Below are 23161 nucleotides of genomic sequence, written 5' to 3' on the forward strand. Positions count from 1 at the left end.
TACTAAATATTTATCTAGCAGACAAAGAGAATAATTGTATTTACCAATGGTACTGGGCCTTATAGCCAGGGCACAGCAGCACAGGGATTGAGAGGTACCAGCTTAGTAAAAGCTAGGTTTCTCCTGAGAGGGGGCAGTTTTGGTTCCTTCTTTCCCCTTAAGAAGCTTATAAGCTAACTGGGCCTCAGGCAACTAACAATGCTCAGAGAACACTATAGCTCATCTACCACTATTAAAAACTGGAAGGAAAAAAAAAACACAATTTCAAATTTCAGCTGGGTCACTGATGAGTTTCGATCTAAATTAATTCACATGTATTGATTGTAAAATATAGATAAGCTCCTTAAAAAAAATGTGGTGAAACAAATGTACCTTGCACTCTTGGAAAACCCATTCTTGAGGTCCTTCTGTACGTAACTTCTGAATGTATTGAAACATGTGCAAAATTATATCTTCAACATGTACTGGAAAAAAGGGGCACACTTAAAAATCGTTCAGTCCTTGTATCCTTCAAATCCGTGAGCCCACTCCTAAGGTAAAGTAAGGCAAGTAGAATATGGTCCCTCTTAGAAATGAAGTCCTCACCTCCCAGCGATTGGTGGCATGGCCCAAGCACTCCTGTGAGATGGTATTCTGGGCTCGTGGAGTCAATAAAGTTTCAAAGGAGATGCTATAGGAGCAGCAGCCCCAGGAATACCAGCATAGGGAGATGAGAAGCAAAAGGGAAAGGAGTTAAGAACATGGGCTACAAACCAGCCCCACTTCAGACTGGAAAGATAGGTTGGTAAACATTTTCCAAGAACTGTCATAGTTTTCATTTACAGGTTTAAAAAAAACACCTATGACAAGAGGGCCAAGTTACATGGGGAAATTAGAAATGTGAACTTGTAAAGTAAAGAAAATTGAGAGCTTATAGATTTGCAATATAAATTATATTCAAGGAATAAGAATGTAAAAGAGATAAACCATGTAGGATAAATTTTCATGAAAAAGCAAATGGTGTAGTAATACTTACAAAGTCCTTCCTCAGTCAAATCCACATTAATGATGAAAAACATAAAACCTCTGGCTCCTTCCTTTTGACCTCCTACAAGAGTGTTTACCCAGCCTGCAATGCACAAAGGAAATCAATGTGACCTTTTCTCCTGCTCCTTTCAATGCAGATAAATTCCATTACTGTTGATATTACTATACATTACACACACACACACACACGCAAATTATGTATGTATGCATGCATGCATGCACACACATACTCATTCTCTCTGTATAAATTTTGTCCACAGGAGTCTTACCCTATACTCAAAACATCCCTTCTCTCTTCACCTGCCTCACAATCAAAACTTATTCGGTCAGCTTTCAGGGTGGCAAGAAAACAAAATAGGGTTAAAATTTCCAAATCTAGATTATTCACACCTTCTGCTTTCTCTGATCCTATACTAGTACTGTAAAATGGTAATCAATAAAGCAACATAAATAAGAATACTGACTAGAATCAGTTCAATGAAATCCAAGGAATACACATACACAAACTCGACAAATTTATGTTGAGTGATACAACTCAGGCCATGTCATTTTTGGATAATTCTATTCATCCCTTACTCCATACACAAAAAATGACCTTGCATCTCACTAACTTCACTGAAATAACATCAAATTGTATGAGTTTCACTTTTTACTTTTCATCTTCCTTTCACTTCAAGGTATGAGAAAATATTAAAACCTCAATCCCTACACTTAGCTACTAAATCCAATCAAGACAATAAAAAGAAAGCAAACATCCAAAATTACCCTCCTCTAAGAGTGAAGTAGAAAGAAAGGCAGACTGGTAAAATACTGGTGGAGCGCCAATCAGTACAATCATTTTGAAAAGTAATTTGAAATTACTGCATGCAAATAAAGTAACTAAGATGTCTATGATATCTGAGACAGAGATTTCACTAACAGGCTTATAACCCAAGGGAGTCATTAATAAGAAAGTCACCCTAAGGAGCAGCTAGGTGGCGCAGCGGCTAGAGCACTGGTCTTGGAGTCAGGAGGACCTGAGTTCAAATCCGACCTCAGACACATAACACTCACTAGCTGTGTGACCCTGGGCAAGTCACTTAACCCCATTGCCTAGCCCAAAAAAAAAAAAAAAAAAGGTCACCCTATACATCAATATATTTGTAGCAATGCTTTCTGTGATGGCAAAGAATTTGAGGCAAGGTGGAAGAACATCTACTGTGGCAGTAAACAAACTGTGGTACATGAACATATAGGAATATCCTGGGCTTGTAAAAAATGACAAACATGATGAATACAGAGAAGCGTGGAAAGATGTGAACTGATGCAGAATAAAGTAAGCAGAGTCAGGAAAACAATATGCACAATGACTACAACAACAGGAATGGAAACAACCACAACACAATCAAAAAATGAATGTTGCAAAATTATAAAGAATAAGCATGGCTTGAAAGAAGAGACACAAGATACTCCATCCCTTTGAAGAAGTGGGAAGTCAAGCGTGGCATACACAATGTTTTCAAGCTTCTGCGATTAGTTTTGCCAATTTTTTCTTTTTCTTTTGTCTTTAAAAATATCATTTGTTAATAATATGGAGTGACTCTTTTGAGAGGAGATGGGTAAGGAATACTGGGGGAAATTTTGATGATGCTTACAAAAAAGCATCAAAAAAAAAAAAAAAAAAACCAACCCAACATTTTTTTTTTTAAATACACTCCACCACGCCAAAGATTACATTTCAAATTTAATCAAGTATCAAAGCAATCTTCCTAGCAATCTTGGAAAAGAAATGACTGGCAAAGTTAAGAACTGTGATCTTCCACATGTTGGGAATTAATATCCAAAAGATGATTACCAAGAGACTTACCCTTTGATTTGAGTTCTGATAAGAGACTTCCAGGGCCTTCATGTCCAATAAGATGGCCAAGATAATGACCAGGGTTTGATTTATAGTATTTCTGAAGATCAGGTATTGGAAATGTAACATAAAGATTTCTAATGTCCTTAATGGGTACAACCTTGTAAAGTTGCTGAAAATAAACAAAGACATTAGTCTAACTAAAACTCACTGAACCTAATATTCATCATCAGCAAGACTATTTGTAAGATTCTAAACCTTTGGGGAAAACTTTCAAATTCCTATCAAGTTTAGATGTTTGAATAAAATTGATAAGAAATTATGTTTGTAGAATTTCTTTACAATTCAACTTGCATCATTAATCAAAAGGAGCACTGGACAAAGAGGTCTGGAGACCTGTAATCCCAGTCCCACCCCTTACATGAGGTATGTGTCACTTTAGGTAAGTCACTTAACTTCTCTGGATCTTAGTTTACTCCTTTGTAAAATGGGGATAATACTGCTTTTTACCTGAGGAAATATCCTCAGGGCTATTGTGCATATCAAATGAGATTATGTAAGTAAAAATATTTTATCACTGCAAAATGTTAAAAAGTTGTTCTTGTTAGAAAGTTCAAACTTTTGGCATTGGAAAATAATTACCATAATTTACTGAACTCTCCTCACTGCACTCACTACGATTCCTTTTACTGTAGCATAGTATCAAATGTACCCAAATTCTGCCTTATAAACGATAGTACAAAAAAAGGTATCTCTCTTCTACTCTTCTCTAACCAAGTTCTTATAATCTCACATCTAAGAGAAAAACATATTTACTCACCCTGAGATGCTCTTCTTGGAAAGGGTGCTCTGGAAATTCCGGTAACGGGACATTTTTGTTCTCTACTTCTGCAAAGAGCTTCACGACTAGTTCAGTCAGTTCATTTAGCGACTCTGCAGAATAAAAGCCATTAGAATCATGACTTAAATTAGCGATGATCAGGAATGCCTGGCATTTTAGCCAAGAAAATCATGTAACACAAATCTCAGCCCTAACAAGAAATTATAAAGCAAAAGCACATGTGACTGTACTGAAACAAAGAGTTAAGTCCTCAAAGTAACAGTAGGCTCTAAAAACGTTTTTAGCATAACAAACATATAGATAAAGCGAGGAATACATAACCAAAGAGCAATTCAAGAGTACAGCTTTGAACAAATAAGTTTGATATCAACTGCTGAATGACTGAGGTCTTCTCCCCAGATCATCCACAATTAGAGGGCACAAACACGTGAAATAAACACTTGAAGAGCTTGTGTAATTATTACATTTGTTAACACCTATATTTTGACAGCACCCACAATCCTTCAACATGCGCTTAGTACCTCATTAACAAAAACAAATTACTAGACAGCCCTCTTCCTCCCTGAGCCTACGACACCGGCCTTCTCACAGCTGCTGCTATTCAGGGATTCTTCTTTTGCAGGCTAGTATTCAAACATCTCTATTTGCCATTCAACGGATTTTTTACTCTTTGTGTTATTTTCACATGATAAATTACAAAGATGATTTGAAGGTGTTTTTCATGGACTCAACCCAGCACCAAAATTACTAATTATGGTTCTAAGGAATTGTCAGGTATGCTAAAGCCTAAAATGAACCAAATCTTAAAAATAGCAGAATCAACAAAAAAACCTTTAAAAAAAAGAAGTTGCTTGCAATAAGAATGAGACAGACCTCTTGGGGAAGAGGACACAGGGAGAATAAAAAGACTCAAGCCCTACTATTGTTTCTGTCTCCTTTACCAAGAATAGTTTACAAACTGGAATGGGTAATACAAACACAGAAAAGAGGGAATTGAAGCCCAAGACAGATTAGGAACCAGTATAAGAACACTTAACTGTCTTAGGAGATTTAATTTTCCAGAGGCAAATATTCTGCATTTCTGGATACTAGAGGGAAAAAATGTAGATGTGGCCTCTCAAAATTACTTTTACAAATCACAAAGCATAGAAGAGGCACTACCGAACCAGAAAAGGATAAAAATGGATTTTTAAAATTAAGGCAGTATCTAAAAGAGTTGAAAAGATGAATTTCAAAAATTAGTAACTTTGATACCAATTACTATAGAAATTTTAGTCCTTGATAAAGCTCAATAAAATCTACTAAGAATAAAGTAAGTCAAACTAGCCTCATTTAATTTTTTCAGCTAGACACACGATAAAAACACAGTTAAATTTTGCAGATGGGATCTGAAAACCATTTCTGGCAATCTTCATAGATAAAGTAGAGAAACATGGGCCAGGTGGAAATTTACATGCTCTGTGACAGGCCAAGCATGGAGGACCTTAGTGGCTTTAAAGACTGGTATAACACCTGAAACTTTCCAACAAACAACTCTGGCAAGCAGGCAAGTCTATAGTTCAAGGTCATAACTTCTTGCCCTGATGCTTAAAAACAAGAGATGACAGAATCAAAACCCAAAATTATTTCAAAAGGCCTAAACAATGAACCAAAATTAACAAGATGAAATTTGACAGGGATGGATCTAAGGTCCTGTGTTTAGATGTTTTTTTTTTTTTTTTAAATCACTGTACAAAGTATGATAAAGAGAGCTAGCAATTAAACCCAAGGGTTTATTTAAACTGAGTTTATTTAACAAGAGTTTTATACATGAGCCAGAAATATGAGAAAGTTCTTAAAACAGCTAGTTAATAAGCCTTTATTAAGCGCCAGCTATGGCCAGGCATTTATACTAACCTTGGAGACACAAACAAGAGCAAAAAACAGTCTGTGGTCTGAGAAGCTCACAGTCCAGTGGGGAAGACAACATAAAACAACTATGTACAAACAAGATATAAACAGGAAAAATGAGAAATAATCAATAGCGAGAAGGCACTAGCATCAAGGGGAATCAGAAAAGGTTTCCCATAAAAGATAGGATTTTAGATGAGATTTGAAAGAAAGCAAGGAGACAGGTGGGGAAGATGAGCAGGGAGAGAATTCCAGGCACGAGGAACAGACAGTGAAAATCTCCAAAGTCAGGAGATGAAGTGTCTCATTTGAGGAACAGCCAGGAGGTCAGTGTCACTGGATCACAGAGTGTGGAGGAAAGGGTTAGGAGAGGAAGGGATAAAAAAGACTGGAAAGGCAGGAAGGTGGTAATTTACAGAGGGCTTTGAATGCCAAATGAGGATTTTATATTTGAAACTAAAGGTGAAAAAGAGCCACCAGAGTTTACTGAATAGTAGGGTAACATGATCAGATTTGTGCTTTTTAATATTAATTTGACAGCTGAGTTGGGGAAAGACTGGAGGAGAGAGATCTGAGTCAGGGAGACCAACCAAGCAAGCCACTGCAATAGTCCAAGCATAAGGTGATAAGGGTATGCTGTGTGAGAAGAAAGGAGCATACATAAGAGATGTTACCAAGGATTTGGCAACAAACTTGATATGGGGAATGAAAGAGAGTGAGGAGTTGAGGATGATGTCTAGGCTGTGAACCTAAGTGAGTGAGGAGACAGTAGTGTCCTGAACAAAAACAAGAAGTTCAGAAGGACAGAAGAAAAGATAACGAGTTCAGTTCTGGACATGAAAGCCTAGAAGTTAGAAGAGAGAAACTCCTTGCAATAATCTGGATTGGCACTTAGTATGTAATTTTTTGCCTTGGAAAGCTGCCTAGGGCACTGAGAGATTCAGTCCTCAGTCACACAACTAAGTGTACGTCCTAGGCAGGATTTGAATCCATCCACGTCTTTCTGACTTCCAAGGCTGTCCCTCTATTCTCTACATCATCACTGGCTCCTCTCATCTCCATGAGCCTACATTAATCCAAGCACAGTGTTCCTAGGAGATAATAGTTCTTCTTATGGGATCAAATGACATTTAGAATGTTCCATTCAGTTCCAGGTGATACAAATAGAGAAGGACAATGACAAACTTGAATGTGTCAAGAGACTGGAAGACCATGCTATAAGAGGAATGGTTAAGTGAAGATCATTAGCCCAGAGAAGAGGTCATGGTCTTCATACTCAGAAATCAAATACTGCATGAATAAGAACCAGCCTGGTGAGGGTTCAGCAGCTCCAGTGATGATTAGACCATACGTAGTAGTGGATCCCTAGGATCCTGAAAGAAGTAGTCAAGCAGTAGTTATGTGGCCATGGTCAACCTTCTGAGTAAACTTGAAGACCATGAGTCTAGGGAGAGTTAGGGTTTGGTGCCATGCCTACATGAGGGGGAAAAAAATCATAATAGGAAAACGCAGGAAAGTGGAGGGAAATAGTACTGAGATTTTCTAAATGATAGGAATGAAAAATATTTGCTTCTTCATATTCCTCATACGAAAAAAACATCTTATCCAAAGACTAATTAACAATCACTTGACAGAGTCTTACAGTGCCATAAAAATTTTTTCACATTAAAAAAATCTCATAAACAAGGTCACAATCACTTTGATTGTAATTTGAAGAAAATATACTCCCAAAATGAGATTATTAATGAACCATATCAACATCTGCCATGTACTACTATCAATAAGGATTTGGTTTAGATAAAAAATTTCCCCTGGTGCCAGATAAATGTTTTACATTTCCATGACACTCCTAGAGATTGTTAGCACAGTGTATAACACACAATGAAATATACTTGAAAATGTGCCTTTAGAACACATAAAACCAACAATGTACATTTGTTTAATTTGACTTACAGTTACATCTAGAAAGGTAATTTATAAAATCACAGATTATTGCAGATGAAAGAGGACTCTTGGAGATCTTCCAATTGAAACCTTTCATTTTAAAAATGAGAAAATTGGGCTAACTAATGGGTAGGCTAGAGTTGGAGCCCTGGCCTTTTGGTTTTAACACCAGTGTTCTTTCTACAACATGACACCCATTACACCTCTCTGCTTTTTTTTAAAAAAACTTGTACATAAAGTAAACAAAGTTTTTAATGAACACAAGCGTATCCTTGAAATAAAGGCCCATCATCATTTATAACAGTTTTCTTTCAGTGATGCTACATGGCATGATTAAAAGTAAGGCATGGAATACTACATGTCTCTGAAAGAGTTACGGTTGACTGTTACTCAAATGGAAACTGAAAGGTGCAGGTGGGAAAGAGTAGGCTACCACACAGAACCAATGAAGAAATGTGCAGAAGCAGCATAAAAGATGTCATCAGAGAGTTGGATAACCAAAAAGACAAGTAAGTCTCAATGATGAGTGGGGAGGGAACTGACCCTGGAGGACTCAGTGCTGTGGTGATTCAAATAAAGGAGCAACTTATACCGGGTTGACTCCTGACTCAAAGCACAGTCAGAGAGTCATGATAGTTAAGCCCTTTAGAACACAGTTTACTGAACCAATTTCCTTCCTCTTTTCCCCTGAAAGTAACAATATTAAATAAAAAACATCTTATGTTTACATAACATTTTATAATTATAAAGTGTTTAGATGCATCATTTCATTTTATCCTCATCATAATCCTAGAAGGCAGGTTAGTTAATTAAAAAAAAAAAATGATGCTCCACTTTGTACAGGAGGAAACTGAGGCTGAGAATTATTCAGATACTTGCCCAAGGTAACCCAAGCAGGAAGTGGCAGGGCCAAAACATTAAGTACAGTGCTTACTCCCTGCTGCTTTTAACAAAAAAGCCTTGGGTACCAGAAAGGAAAAAAAAAAAAACATTAAAAAACTCCACATGATAGTGGGTGGTACAATGAATATCTCTGTACACACCATAGATGGTAGGGGAGAACTGCTTTCCTCTTCCTTCCTAAACATGTCATGGCAATGTTAATAGCCCCAGTAGAGGAATGCGCAAAAAACATGTTCAGATGGAATGTCTTTCCTTATCTCCTATGAGTGGTATACATAAGTCAGGGTGTCAGCTGTCATGTTCATTGAGGTCTATACCACAAATACGATAACCACAGCCTGGCTACCCAAAAGTAGTATTTTCACTGTGGGGGAACTAAAACATCTGTATTTGCTTTAGCCATATGTTACTTCTCTCAAATTTAGCTTGGACATAAATAACTACAAATAAACAGGGTTCCAAATGCTACATATTTCATCTTGAATACTCACCACTTGTTGTAACCAATATTTACTTTTTAAAAGAAATAGATCACTTTGAGATATATTTTAAAAATCTATAATGTTACTTATATTATCTTGTTCTTTGCTAAGTTTCTGGAATGCTTACCTCGTCCCAGCACACAAATAGCCATTAAGTTGGATGAGTAATAAGTAGAATGGAATTTCAGTAATTCTTGTCTTACATCAATACCTTCTTGGGTTGGTCTTGTTTCCAAGGTATATTTGTTACCTGAAAGAAAAATATTGGTTTAAAAATGTTTTAAATAATAAAAGACAAATTCATATTGACTCCTAAAATTAAATATTATTAGCTTTCTCTGACTGCCCCAAAGCCCTCTAAACTCTATTATAGGCTTGTAATTATCAACATTAACAACACAAAACTTCCTCTACCTGGATAGACTCAAGTCAAATATAATCTAAATATAAACATCATAGGCAGACCTCAAAGCTAATTTGCACAGACAGAAATACAAAGGTCAAACAGGAAGAGAACTAAATAAGTAAAATATTATTAATGATTATGGGATGCCCTTATCTATATGGAGGCTATTTTTCCTAATAACTTACCATGCCTAATAATACAACACCATTAATATTCTTTTTTTTTTTTTAAAGGCAACTGGGGTTCTGTGACTTGCCCAGGTTCACACAGCTAGTAAGTGCATCATTAATATTCTAAAGATTCCTCTGGTTTCAAATACTATAAAAATTTAAAGATAAAATGACACACACTCTCAAAAATCAAAAGCATTTCTATATAACAATAAAAAAAAACAACAACACAAAAGGCCATAATAGAAAGGAAACCAAATAACTACAAAATGCATAAAATAGGGGCAGCTAGGTGGGGCAGTGGAGAGAGCTCCAGTTTTGGAGTCAGAAGGACCTGAGTTCAAATCCAGTCTCAGACACATAACACTTAATAGTTGTGTGACTCTGGGCAAGTCACTTAACCCCAACTGCCTCACCAAAAAATAAATAAATAAGTAGTAATAATAATAATAATAAAAATAAAATAAATTTTTAAAAAATGCATAAAATATCTGGCAATCAATCTCCCAAAGCATATAATAGGTTTTTATATATTCAATTACAAAATGCTCCTTGAAGAAATGAATAACAACTTAAATAGCTGGAGTAATATTCAGAGCTATTGGCAGGAGATATATTCCCAGCCAAACAAGACACAGAGGCAATTACAAAAGAAAAAGAATGGATAATTTTGATTACTTGAAACTTAAAAGGTTTTAAGCAGACAATATTAGTGTTATCTTGGATAAGAAGGAAGTGGTAGAATGGGGGGAAAATCTTTGTATCAAATTTCTCTGATAAGGATTTGGTATCGAAGATATATAAATAAAACACACACACACACACACAATACAGTCTCTCTCTCTTTCTTTCTCTCTCTCTCTCACTCTCTATCTAAACCTCTAAAAGTCATTCCCCAATAGATAAATGGTCAAAGGAGATATATAAACAATTCTGAAAAGAACTACCAAGTATTCACAAATACTTGAAAAAATCAAAAATATCAAAACATCCCTGAGGTTTTCACCACCTCATACCTTACAAATCAGCCAAAATAACCAAAAAATTACAATAGTCAATATTGGAGGGATTATTGAAGGATAGGCACACTAATACACTGGTGGTGGAGCTGTGAAACAGTACAACTATTTCCTAAAGCAATTTGGAATTATGCAAATAAAGTGATTTAAATATCCATATCCCTTTGACTTATATTCCACTGTTAAGTGTATACCTCAATCAACAAGGTCATGAATAAAAAGACTGCTCCATATACACTTAAGAATTTATAGTAGTACTTTTTGTCATAACAAAGAACTGGAAACAAAATGGATGCCCATTGATTCCTAATGGATAAACAAACTGTAGTATATGAGTAAGTGAAATATTAATGTGCTGTAAGAAACAATGAATACCAATAAGATACGAAGTATATGATGAATATAGAAAAATATGCAAAGATTCACATGAATTGATACAAAGGGAAGTAATCTGAACCAGGAAAACAATATATACAATGACTACAAAAAAATAAATGGATAGAATCACCACCATAACACAATCAAAAACGAATGTCTCCAACTTACAAAGAACAAGGATGGTCTTAAGGGAGCAATAAATCAAGAAAGTTTGGGAATCTCTGTTATATGTGATGGCTTTCTGGCAGGAGAAAGGGCACAGGGAGAAATTTAGGTAATATGAAAACAAAAAACAGCAACAAAGATTTATTTGTAAAGATTTCCCAGATGGTATATCAGAAATAACACTGTTCCATCAAAATCTGATAATAAACATCAGGAAGGCATAAGTAGCAGACAGATATGTTTGACAATATCTCACAACCAAGCTGATTAAATTTACTCCATGTTTGTTATTTAATCTCACCTGGGCCCTCACTTGAGTAAGTCAAACCTCTTACTTTTCCCTAATTAACTCTCTATTTTATTCCACATAATGAGACTACAATACTATAAAGAATGAAATAAATTGTATTTTAAAAGACAGGAAAAGATTTGTTATTGAAGTGGGAGATACCCCTGAGAACAATCAGACCATCAACTTATCAGAGTTAAAATCAAAATTGGAAAAAAAAAAAAAAACCAAAACCAAGAAGAAATGACAGAAAAACACATAGTACATAGTTATAACAATTTAACCCTGAACTTATAAACAAAAATGAAACTTATTTCATGCTCACAATGTTCAGTCCGTCAATTCTTTTCTCAAACGAAGTATATAGAAACAGTCTATAGACAATATAGAAACGTAAATTTTCTTTGTAATCTACAAGTCTGGCCTTTCTTACTCGTTCTTTCTAAAGCTAGGGGTGGGAAACCTATGGACGCGAGGCCCCATGTGGCCTGCTAGGTCCTTGGGTGCAATCTTTTGACCAAGTCCAGGTTTTACAGAGCACATTCCTTTATTAAGAGGACTTGTTCTGTGGAGTTTGGATTCAGTCAAAGGACCACTAGAATTTCTCTATCACTTTATCCTCAGCAATGTATATTGCTATATGTTTTAATTATTTTCATGGTCTTCTTGTAAATATTTATCATTAGTACTGTAATACATGATAACCAAATATCCCACTAAGTAGTGATTCTTGCTGCCTCTGGGCATGTGAAAAAGCCCACTCTGCCAACTCTTCTTTGCCTGTGAGCTATCCTTCCATTAGCTGCAACTTCTTCCTTTCTTCTAGTTTCATTTAAATCAAAAATGTAAAGACTGATATAATTCAGTTCCTTTGCCCCCTTTCCCCACCTCTCTGCCACCATCACTAGACAAACAGGACTGAAGGCCATTTTTTATTTTTCCATCTTCATCAGTGAACATGAACAAAAAAAAAATTATCAGTAAGTCATTGGTACTTCTCTGAAGTTAATGAGGCTGACACTTGGAATAGACCCAGTCTGTTAACCAGGGACATACTTGATGCCTTTCTAGTAGAGAAGAACCATGGTTTATGCTCTATTGGTGTAGTCTTTGAGGATCTAGTCTTATCTCCATGCCACCAGAAAGCAATGTGGTATAGCGGACAGGCAAGAGAAGAAACAAAAGAGTACAATGTCATGAAAATCTGAAAGAATGGACACTAATGTCAAATGCTACAGAAGGACCAAGAAGGATGAGGACGACTTAGAAAAGACCACTAGATCTGGAATTAAGAGATCATTGTAACTTTGGGGAACAGTTTTGATAAGACAAGAAGTCAAGAGAGCTAAGAAACAAGTGAGAAGAAAAGAAATGAAGGCAACAATTGTACACAGTTCTTCCTAGGATTTGGGTTGTGAAAGGAAGGAGAAATAAAGATTGATAGCTAAAAAGAATGATAAATATTCTGGTAAGGCCATCTTCAGGATAGGGACTTTGGGGCAGTTTGTAGGCAGTAGCCTCACCCTCATATGCACCCCCTAATACAACCCCTTTTCCCTTTGAATATCAACCTGAGACAAGCGTTCTTTGTAATATTCCAGGTTTGCATTCCTTAGCAAAGATTCTTGGGAAACACTCTATTATTTAACTGATTTTAGAGAACCATAGAACCAGAAATTAAAGAGACCTGTGAGGCTGTCTAGTTAAATCCCTTTCATTTACAAATGAGAAAATGGACCAGAGAAGACTTGTCCAAGGTTGAAACAGACAGTAAGCAGCAAGGCTAAAATTTGAACTCAGATAATTTTTCTCCAAACCCAGAATTCTTTTAACTGCACCAAGCTGAGATGCATCTCATCTTGCAAAATAAACACCTGCTGCTCCCTTCTCTACCCTTGCCAAGTCTAAGAACTAAAGGCCTCTTCCTCAGTTTCATGTAAAATCTTCTTGAAACAAAACAAGTCAAAACAGACAAAAGGGCATGACTCTAAAGTTGAAATTCTAACATTTTATAGACAGGCAGGTCTTGTTATAAAAAGTCTAGCCTGCCTATTCACAATCTGGTCTACATGTTGGGAAACATCTTAATTAAAGATGTGCAGCCAAGATGACAACCCAGTTCTCAAACATCTACTCCAGTAAAAAACAAAAACAAAAACAAAACAAAACTAAAAATCACATCAGAACAGACCAGTTAATGACCCAGAAATCCAATAAGCAATTACAGTACTTCTTCCACCCAACAACCACATAAAAATCAACCAGAAGATGGAGGATTATAGAAAAATGAGCCTACCAAAATAAAACCAATCCAAGTGCAGTTAAACAAAACATCAGCCTTCCAGTGTGACCAGAGCCTGCAAGGCCTCTGTAACCAAATAAAGCAAAAGTAAAGAGCTGCCATGACAAAACTGCAGTGTGGACCTTGGAAGCCACCTGGCGCAGCAACAAGTGTGGTATGCATACCATCATGGCAGTACTTAGACTGAAACATCCCATGTGCCCAGAGGCTCCCAAGTCTCTAGCATTCTATGTCCTGACATGAACCAGAGGGTTCTGAAGAGGTTTCAGTGCTTTGAATCTCAAAGAACCATTGAGGAGGGGGTCTAACCCTAAGACTTAGAGATCAACATGGGAACCCACGTGAGCTAGGTTGAAACCAAAAAGGACTAACTACCTCACCCCAAAGGGCAGCTGGAGGGAGGGGAGGGGAAAAAAGGGGATAGTCCTAACAAATCTCCAATTCAGAAACTAAGGCTGGAGAAAGGAATAAACCATAATAAACCAAAGAAGATACAAACCACTACTGCATTCATGGGAAGACTGGCATGATCTGATGCAGAGTGAAGTAAGGAGAGTAAAAAAAACAACATACACAATGACTACAACAACACAAAAGGGAAGAAAAAGCACAAAACAATTAAAAGTAAATGATGCAAAATTACAAAGAGCAAATCCAGTGCCAAAGAAGAGATATGAGAAGACATCCCTAGCTTACTCCTTTGCTTAAGTGAGAGGTCCACAGCATTGACACATTGCACATATTTTCAGACTTCTTCAATCTGCTGATTGTGTTAATCTTCTCTTTTAAAAAAAAAATATCATTATATGGGATGATTCTGAAGATGGAGAGAGATACTGGGGGAAATGTTGGCAATGATGTAAACAAAAGATTGCAATAAAAAATTGTTTACGATGAATTACTATGTAGAAATATGTTTTACACAACTGCATCTGTGTAACCTATGTCAAACTGCTTGTCTTCTCGGGAAGGGGGAGGAAAGGAAAGGAAAGAGAACTTGGAACTCAAAATTTTTTTAAAAAGTGTTATTAATCCCCAATTTTTACATGTAATTGGGGAAAAATAAAATATTAAATTTTAAAAATATTAAAAAGAATTACTGAGAGATTGAGAAGTATACTTTTTGCACACATCTAATACAGGAATTTGGCTTCCTATATGCCATATTTGTTACAAAGGTTTGTTTGTTTTATTTTTTCAACTGGAAAATGGGATAGAAAATAGATTTTAGTTCATTGTAAAAAAAAACAAAACTTAAAAAAAATATTACAGATGCAGATACTAAAAAATCCAACCAAGAAGGAAAGAATAAACTATATAATAACTACAAATAGACTCAAAGGAAAAAATGGATTTTCCACAAGGACTACATGAATAGAGTTGCTGTTTTCTGTAATATGGACACCAGTGAAGCCTGTAGATCCCTTCTCAGAATGACATTTCTAAATCCATAAAATAAAATATATAAAATTACAAAGGAAATCAGTTACACATTAGAAGATAAAGTGGTAGGTAACCTTACCCAAATATCAAAATCCATGAAAATTAGAATAAATGGAAATCAATGGCTCCATAAAACTAGAAATATTAGAACAAAATATAAAAATTTTAAATGAAAACATATCATTTCTCATTTTGATGCTTATCAGACATCAAAATGTTTATCAGAAACAACTGACTTGAAAAATAAGTTACGAAGAAATAATCTAAGGCTCAAAGGACTCCCAGAAAACCATGATTTAAAAAAAAAGACTAGACACTATATTTCAATAAATCATAAATGGAAACAACACAGGATCTATTAGAATCGGAGTGCAAAGTGAAAATAGAGGAGATATAGGTGGGGAGATGACAATTATTTTCCTCTATCCCTCCTTCCAAAAAAAGAAGAGGCCAAATGAAACATTTTAAATAGCACACAAAAGTACAGAAGGAAGTTCAAAAGGTGGCACAAAAAGGGACAGTTTTGAAAGCGATATGTTGAAATTTTTATATACTTTAAAAAGCAAATGGCATCAGTCAACAAGAATTCATTCAATATTTACTATGTGACAGGCAGTAAACTAACCACTGAGGATACAAAGAAAGACAAAAATATGGTCCCTCCACTCTAGAAGCAAACATTCTCATGGATTGGTTATCTTATACAATGGGTATTGGAAACTAAATGACTCCCCTATACTACATTCCAGTGGTTCCCCATTCTCTAGGATGAAATAAAAACTCTTCAACACAATTTTTAAAGCCTCTCACAAAATGGCCCCAACAGATCTTTCCAGCCTCACTGTATATCCCTCTTCTTCCCACACTTGGAAGCCACCGAGCTGACCTTTCTGCCAAAAGTCCCATGAAGCACCAGCTCTTCCACGTCAGGCTGCTGCACAACCCATTCCCTAGAACAAGAATGCATTTCCCCCCTCAACTCTGTCTCTTAGAAACCCTTTCTTCTTTCAGTGGGCCATATACACACCACTTTATACCTACATGAAGCCTCTCTTGGTCCTCTCAACTGCCAGTGTCCTCCCTTACTAACGTGTACTTTGTAGAGATTTGTTCTTTCTATATTTATAAATGTACCTGTTATTTCCACTGATTGTATATAAGCTCTTTGAGATCAGGGAATATTTCATTCTTTGTATTTGACTCCTCAATGCATGGCACAGAGTCTGGCATATAGCAGGCACTTAATAAATGCTTCTGATTGATTGATTTGCAGATGTTTTGGTGCTGCGATTTAATATCGATAACTGTAACATGATACCAAGCCATTGAGTGGCAGGGCGATATCCTTGTTATATAGAGAGAGCCAAATTCTAGATAATTTATTTTTCTCTTCTGGGAAAAGACAAGGCTGAATTGGGGATTAATAAAAATTATACTTATATTAGTAATGATGATCATGATCATGAAGAAGAAGAAAGAGGAGAAGGAAAAGGAGGAGGATGAGGAATAGTCACTGTGGTTGAGAAAGGTGGCCTCTGTGCTAAGAAGACCTGGGTTAAGGTCTCTATTTGATTATTGATTAAAATTGATCTAAGTGACAGAAATAAGCATACTTCAATGGCCTAGGGTCTTACCTGCTTTAAGCACCATTGAAAACCTACTGGCTGTATTTGTAAAAAAAATCTGTCAAAGGTTCACTTGATAGTCAATGTGATAAAAGTTTGATTTCCTAATAAAGAATAAAGACTATGTTTCAAAATCTCATTAGTTCAATACCAAATTATGTAATACAAGTAATATCATCAAATGGATTTATTGTATATTAATTTTAAAATGTAAGTAAACTTACTTAAAAAAAAGCAAATGGGATGGAAGAGAGATTCAGTTTTATGTACAATCATCTTTTTGTATCCTGCTTTGAAAAAAATACTTCTTTTTTTTAAGTTCAGAACTTTTAAAATGTTTTTGAAAAATAGAATTTTAGGTTTAAATCAATAAGCAGGCCAATAGGATGGGAAGCCACAATAGCAGAGGAAGATGAATCACTAGAATTTAGCTCGTTCCCCCTACCCCCTCAACAATGACTAGAGAATGGACCACACTGAATTGTGATTAGAAAAACCAAGACGTCACAGTGAAAAAGAGTTATAAAACCTTACTGAAAAAAAAAAAAAAACTCCTCTCTCAACTGTGTGGCACTTTCACAGAAAACTAAGTATTAGAATAAAAAAACCTAAAATGCAGAATAGCAGAAATATTAAATGCATGTTTTAATGAGCATAATGCAACAAAAATTACATTCAATAAAGGGTTTTTGAAGCAAAGACTAAAAATTAATTGTGGGGACAGCTAGGTGGTCAAAGGATATGAATAGGCAGTTTTCAGATGAAGAAATTAAAGCTATCTATAATCATATGAAAAAATGCTCTAAATCACTATTGATTAGAGAAATGGAAATCAAAACAACTCTGAGGTACCACATCACACTTATCAGATTGGCTATCATGACAAAACTGGAAAATGATAAATGTTGGAGAAGATGTGGGAAAATTGGAACACTAATGCATTGTTGGTGGAGTTGTGAAATGATCCAACCATTCTGGAGAGCAATTTGGAACTATGCCTAAAGGGTTATAAAAATGTGCATACCCTTTGACCCAGCAATACCACTTCTAGGGCTGTAACCAAAAGAGATTATAAAAATAGGAAAAAAAACCCACATGTACAAAAATATTTATAGCAGCTCTCTCTGTGGTGGCCAAGAATTGGAAATTGAGAGGATGCCCATCAACTGGGGAATGGCTGAACAAGTCGGGGTATATGATAGTAATGAAATACTATTGTGCTATAAGAAATGATGAGCAGGCAGACTTCAGAAAAACCTGGAAAGACTTGTATGGACTGATTCTGAGTGAAGTGAACAGAACCAGGAGAACGTTGTACACAGTAACAGTTACATTGTGTGATGATTAACTTTGATAGACTCAACTCTCTCAGCAATGTAAGGATCTGAGACAACTCCAAAAGACTCATGATGGAAAATGCTATCCACACCCAGAGAAAGAACTATGGAGTCTGAATGAAGATAGAAGCATACTATTCGCTCTCCCTTTTTTTTGTTTTGTTTTGTTTCTTCTTTCTCGTGGTTCCTCCCATTCTTTCTAATTCTTCTTTACAATATGATTAGTGTGAAAATATGTTTAATAAGAATGTATATGTAGAGCCTATATCAGATTGCATGCCATCTTGGGGGGGGGTGGAGAAAATTTATATCAAAAGTTTATGGAAGTAAATGTTGAAAACTAAAAATAAGGTAAATTTTAAAAAATATGTAATGAATTGAATGGCTTTAGAAAAACCTGAAAAGATTAGTATAAACTGGCTGGTGCAAAACGAAATAAACACAACCGGGAAAACAATTTATACAATATCAGCAGTACTGTAAAGATAATATTCTGGAGCACCAGTCCTCAGGACGACCTGAATTCAAATCTGGCCTCAGACACATAACACTCACTAGCTGTGTGACTCTGGGCAAGTCACTTAATCCAAATTACCTCACCCCTCCAAAAAAAAGAGATAATACTCTGAAATACTTAATAACTCTGATCAACACAATAGCTAACTACAATTCCAAAGGACTCACGATGAAACATGCTTTCTACCTCCATATAAAGAACAGAAGGCTTCAGAATGCAAACTGAAACTTTTTTTTCTCTTCTTTTTTCTTTCTTTCTTTTAGACATAGCTAACATGGGAATTTGTTTTGCACAACTATACGTATTTGTAATGGGTTTTGGTTTTCTAATTAGAAGAAGCAGAGAGGAGAGAGAAAATTTGAAATGGAAAATAAAACTGAATTTAAAAAAACAAAAGATCACAAAAGTACTAATAGTAAAAGATATTCTGGTTGACCTCAAATTTGTCATGCTGTCAGAATTTTATTCTGTCCTATAGTTTCAGTACTGCCTCCTTCCCCTTCCTCCTTAATGTGTTTATCTTGATGCTGCTCCCAAATGTCTCATCATTCAATATTAACACAGCATATTCAAGAACATTCCCCATTCACCTAAGAATTATCAAATACCTGTGTGGAAAACACTGTGTCAGGTGCTGGTTGATTTTGTTAAAACTTTTTTCTTCCTGTTTTTGTTATGAAGGATACTTTGCTGGACAGGAGAGGGAATCAGTCAGTCAATAAACATTTATTAAGGGCCTGCTGTGTGCCTGGCATTGTGCTAAGCGCTGGGGATACAAAAATGAGCAAGGAAGAATATATTCAGATATGAAGGTGAGATAAAAACAAACAAAAATGAATCCAAATCATTTTTTTTAAAGAAAATAATGCTCCCCCCAAAATCTTTAACCTCACTTTTTCTGCTCCATACACCTTTGACAAACACCTCTACCACCTGTATAGACTGGAAGCTTCTCAAAGCTAGTGACTATCACTTTTGCTAGGGGTAATGGAAACTTACCAAATCTTTAATAAGTAATCATTATGATGCCTCCATCAACAATGGTCTGTAATTATGGTATTCCCAAATTCCTAAAAAATGGGAGGACCTTGCCATAAAAGACTAATTTAATTCATTTTGGAGGCAAGTAATATTTTCTTTAAAAAAAAAAAAGGTAGCTTACTTAGCAAAGCAAAGAAATTTGGGAACTCTGATAGAAACTGCAAGGTATAAAGTTTATTGCTTTACTGATATATTTTTCATAATTATTTCCTATCATATTACATAGAAAAGGTTATTTACTATTACTAGTTGGGGCAGGGGGGGAAATTGTAATTAACTCAAAATGTCAAAGGGCTTTCTCAACCTATCTGGGCTCATTTTTACTATGGTAAGAACAAGAAAGCGATAGCTCCTCTGTACTTTTCCCGGGTCAGACCATGTCAGGAGTCTTTTATATGTTTACTTCTGGACACCATATTTTAGGAAGGACGCTGACAATCTATAAAGTGACCAGAGGTAGGCAACGTGGATGGTGAAGGGTCTTTGAGGTCATAGTGGGAACTCAGGATGTTTAGCCTGGAAGAACTTGGGGTCAACATAACTGTCTTCAGCTATGGGAAGGGCTATCATGCAGACAGCCCAAAAATCTTAAGTGGCTTCCTTGAGTAAAGTATAAATTCCCTTATGGCTTTCAATACTCTACAGTTTGGTATGGCCTTACTTTTCAACTTTGTCTTAATTAATACTACTTCCCTCCACACTCCAGTTAAATAACTTAGCCATGATTTCCTCCCTATATATAATAAGGCCATGCCGCTCCTGCTCACTCCTGCCATCTTTAGCATAAACTACAAACTCCAGTGTTAGGTATTTAAAGCCTTTTATAACCTGACTCCTTCCTAGCTTTCTAGTCTTCTTACACCTTCCCTTCCTTTCTCCATGTATGAGACTAACGTAAAAGTAAGTAGACTAATAAGCAGGTTTAGTTGGTTGTATTGTTGTCCAATGTCAGGTTATTAATAAACACTGAAATTAAAAAATAACAAATAGCTTCTTTCTATTCTTTATGAAAACCAAAAAAAAAAAAAAAAAAAAGTCTCACCAAGACAACAACTAAATGATATTTTAAAATCTGTATACATTTTCCCATCACATTAAGGGATAATTTTATACTGTATAATCCCCCCAAAATTAAGAAATCAATTATGTAACTTAAGTTTTGAAGCAAAAATCCATTAATATTAATATAAAACTGTTGCCATTAGCATAACTGTAGTCCTTTGCATCATTTCTTTCAATGTTCCGAACTTTTTAACAATTAAATCCTGATTTTTGGCCTAATTATATCCTAGTTTTTAGACTTTTCTCCCTACTCCATTTCCCAACATAAATTCTTTGCTGCAGCTGAAATCTATCTATAGTCAACAATCCATCAAATATTTTCTTTTCCTTCCACAATGGCCTTTTCTCATGCTAAACCCTGTGAATGGAATGCCTTCCCATCTGTTAGGCCTAAAAAAATTCTACCCATTCTTGAAGGCCCAGTTCAAGTGCTGACTTCTCTGTGAAATTAACCAGTCTTCTCAGGGACCTCAGCCATCCAGAAGTGATTTCACCCTGTGAGCTCCTATAGCATTTCCTGTCCATACAACTATCTGACACTTACCATCTGTTGTCCAATATTTCTAGTTAATATTCTCCAGACCTATGTCTTATTTTCCCAATTAAATTATTAGCTTCTTAAAGGTAAGGGCTATGTCTTATATTCAGAATCTGAATGTGAAAGCTAGAAACTCGGAAATCATATAATCCAACTCCCTGTTTACAGGTCTACCATGGAACCTTGCACATAATAAGTCTCTTAAGTAGTTGCTGATTGATATAGAGATTGCAGGCTTACCTACATCTTACCCAAATATCTGACAACTACCTGACTCAGAGATAAGCTATGAAGAATAGTATCATGCAGCTGCCACATGAGATAGGTAAGACACACATACATAAACATATGACTAGCAAGGATTGAGCAAGAAGCAGGCACTGAGACCCTGCTGTCCTCTTACGGAGGTCTGAGTCACACCTCTGCTGCTTGCTTCTGAACTTGCTTCTTGCTCATTGCACAATGTAGGGCCCACAACCAGTCCTTAATCTGGCATGCCACCTCTGCCTACGGATCCAGAGTAGAGGAAAGGACCAGAGTCTCAGTCCCAGCTTCCTGCTCAATCTGAAGCCTGTAGGAGAACAACCAGGACAGGAATACCAAGCCAAAGGGGAGCCTGCAGTTTTATCAGTCTGAACCAGTACAGCTTTCCAGCTGGCTAATAGTGGCTGAGTCCAATAGTAGTCTACTGTTGCTCAGACACAAACCCAGCTCAGGAACTTGCAGAAGGCAGGGGGACAGCGATCAGACTCTGCCTTAGATCAGACAATTCTGGGAGCAATGAAAACTTATAGGTCCCCAGCCCGTGCTATCCCTGAGAGCCTGGAAAAATACAACACTCAATACCCCAAGAAAAGAATAGCAGGACCGGCCCAGACCTTCCCTCCATAAATGTGCAGAACCTGGCCCTAACATCAAGTATGAAGTCAGGAAGTAGTCTGGGAAAATGGGTAAACAAAAAAAATTACACCATAAAAAACTATTATGGTGAGAGGGGTGCTCAAGACACAAACCCAAAAGAAGAGAATGACTCCAAAGCACCTACAGGCAAAGCCTCAAAGAAAACCACAGCTGGGGAAGAAATTCAACTAGAATTCCTGGAAAAGATGAATCAGCAGTTTTAAAAGAGTTCAAAGATTTTTTTTTAAATGAAAAGAGAAAAGTAGAGAAACAAATTGGAATAGAAATCTGTTTCAGAAGAACTGGAAAAGGAATTAGCAACCTGGCAAAGAGACACAAAACTCTGCCCAAGAAGCAAACTCCTTGAAAACTGGAATGAACCAAAATGAGGACAAAAAAGAACTAAGACATCATATTTCAAGAAATCATAAAAGAAAACTGTTCAAACCTCTTAGGAAGGCAAAGCAAAATAGAAAGAATCCCACAGGTCACCTCTTGAAAGAAATCCCCAAAATGAAAACTCTTAAGTTTATTACAGCTGAAATCTAGAGCTTCTGGGTCAAAGAAAACTGCTTTACATAGCCAAGAAGAAAGAATTCAAGATTACCAAGGAGCCACAGTCAGGATATCACACATGATTTAACAGCTACCATTATGAAGAAGTGTTGAGCTTAGACTGCAATATTCCAGAAGGCAAAGGACATGGGCTTACAACCAAGAATAACAACTAGAAAAACTATAATCCTACAGGGGAAAAAAACTGACTTAATGAAATAGCTGATTTCTAAGCATTCCTGAGGAAAAGACCAGAACTGTGTTGAAACTTCAGAATGCAAACACAGGAGTTAAGAGAAACATAAAAAAGTAATCATGAATGAACAATGATAAAGGACTAAACAAGGATAAACTGCTTACAATCAAATATGAGGAGATAATACATGTGCACCCTATGAACCCTATCATCATCAGAGTCCACAGGAGTGAAATCAGAGAATGCCTGAGATAGGTTCCATTATATCTTAATGACCTTAAGAAAGAGTAGAGGG

The 23161-nt window shown here is 36.1% G+C and overlaps 1 protein-coding gene across 2 annotated transcripts in view; it reads right to left on the reverse strand.

Annotated features, from left to right (window-relative positions):
• The window catches only part of IDE (insulin degrading enzyme), a 111235-nt gene that overhangs the window by 50150 nt on the left and 37924 nt on the right, over window positions 1-23161 (reverse strand). For both annotated transcript variants that reach the window (XM_027839809.1, XM_027839810.1), the window contains exons 5-9: window positions 9051-9173; window positions 3684-3796; window positions 2873-3035; window positions 1016-1108; window positions 373-464 (exon numbers count right to left, since the gene is read on the reverse strand). In XM_027839809.1, coding sequence (XP_027695610.1) covers window positions 373-464; window positions 1016-1108; window positions 2873-3035; window positions 3684-3796; window positions 9051-9173 — 584 coding nt within the window. The remainder of the gene's footprint in view (window positions 1-372; window positions 465-1015; window positions 1109-2872; window positions 3036-3683; window positions 3797-9050; window positions 9174-23161) is intronic.

The sequence above is a fragment of the Vombatus ursinus genome, unplaced genomic scaffold, assembly GCF_900497805.2.
Source record: "Vombatus ursinus unplaced genomic scaffold, bare-nosed wombat genome assembly UNPS02014833.1, whole genome shotgun sequence".
In the NCBI taxonomy this organism is placed as follows: domain Eukaryota; kingdom Metazoa; phylum Chordata; class Mammalia; order Diprotodontia; family Vombatidae; genus Vombatus; species Vombatus ursinus.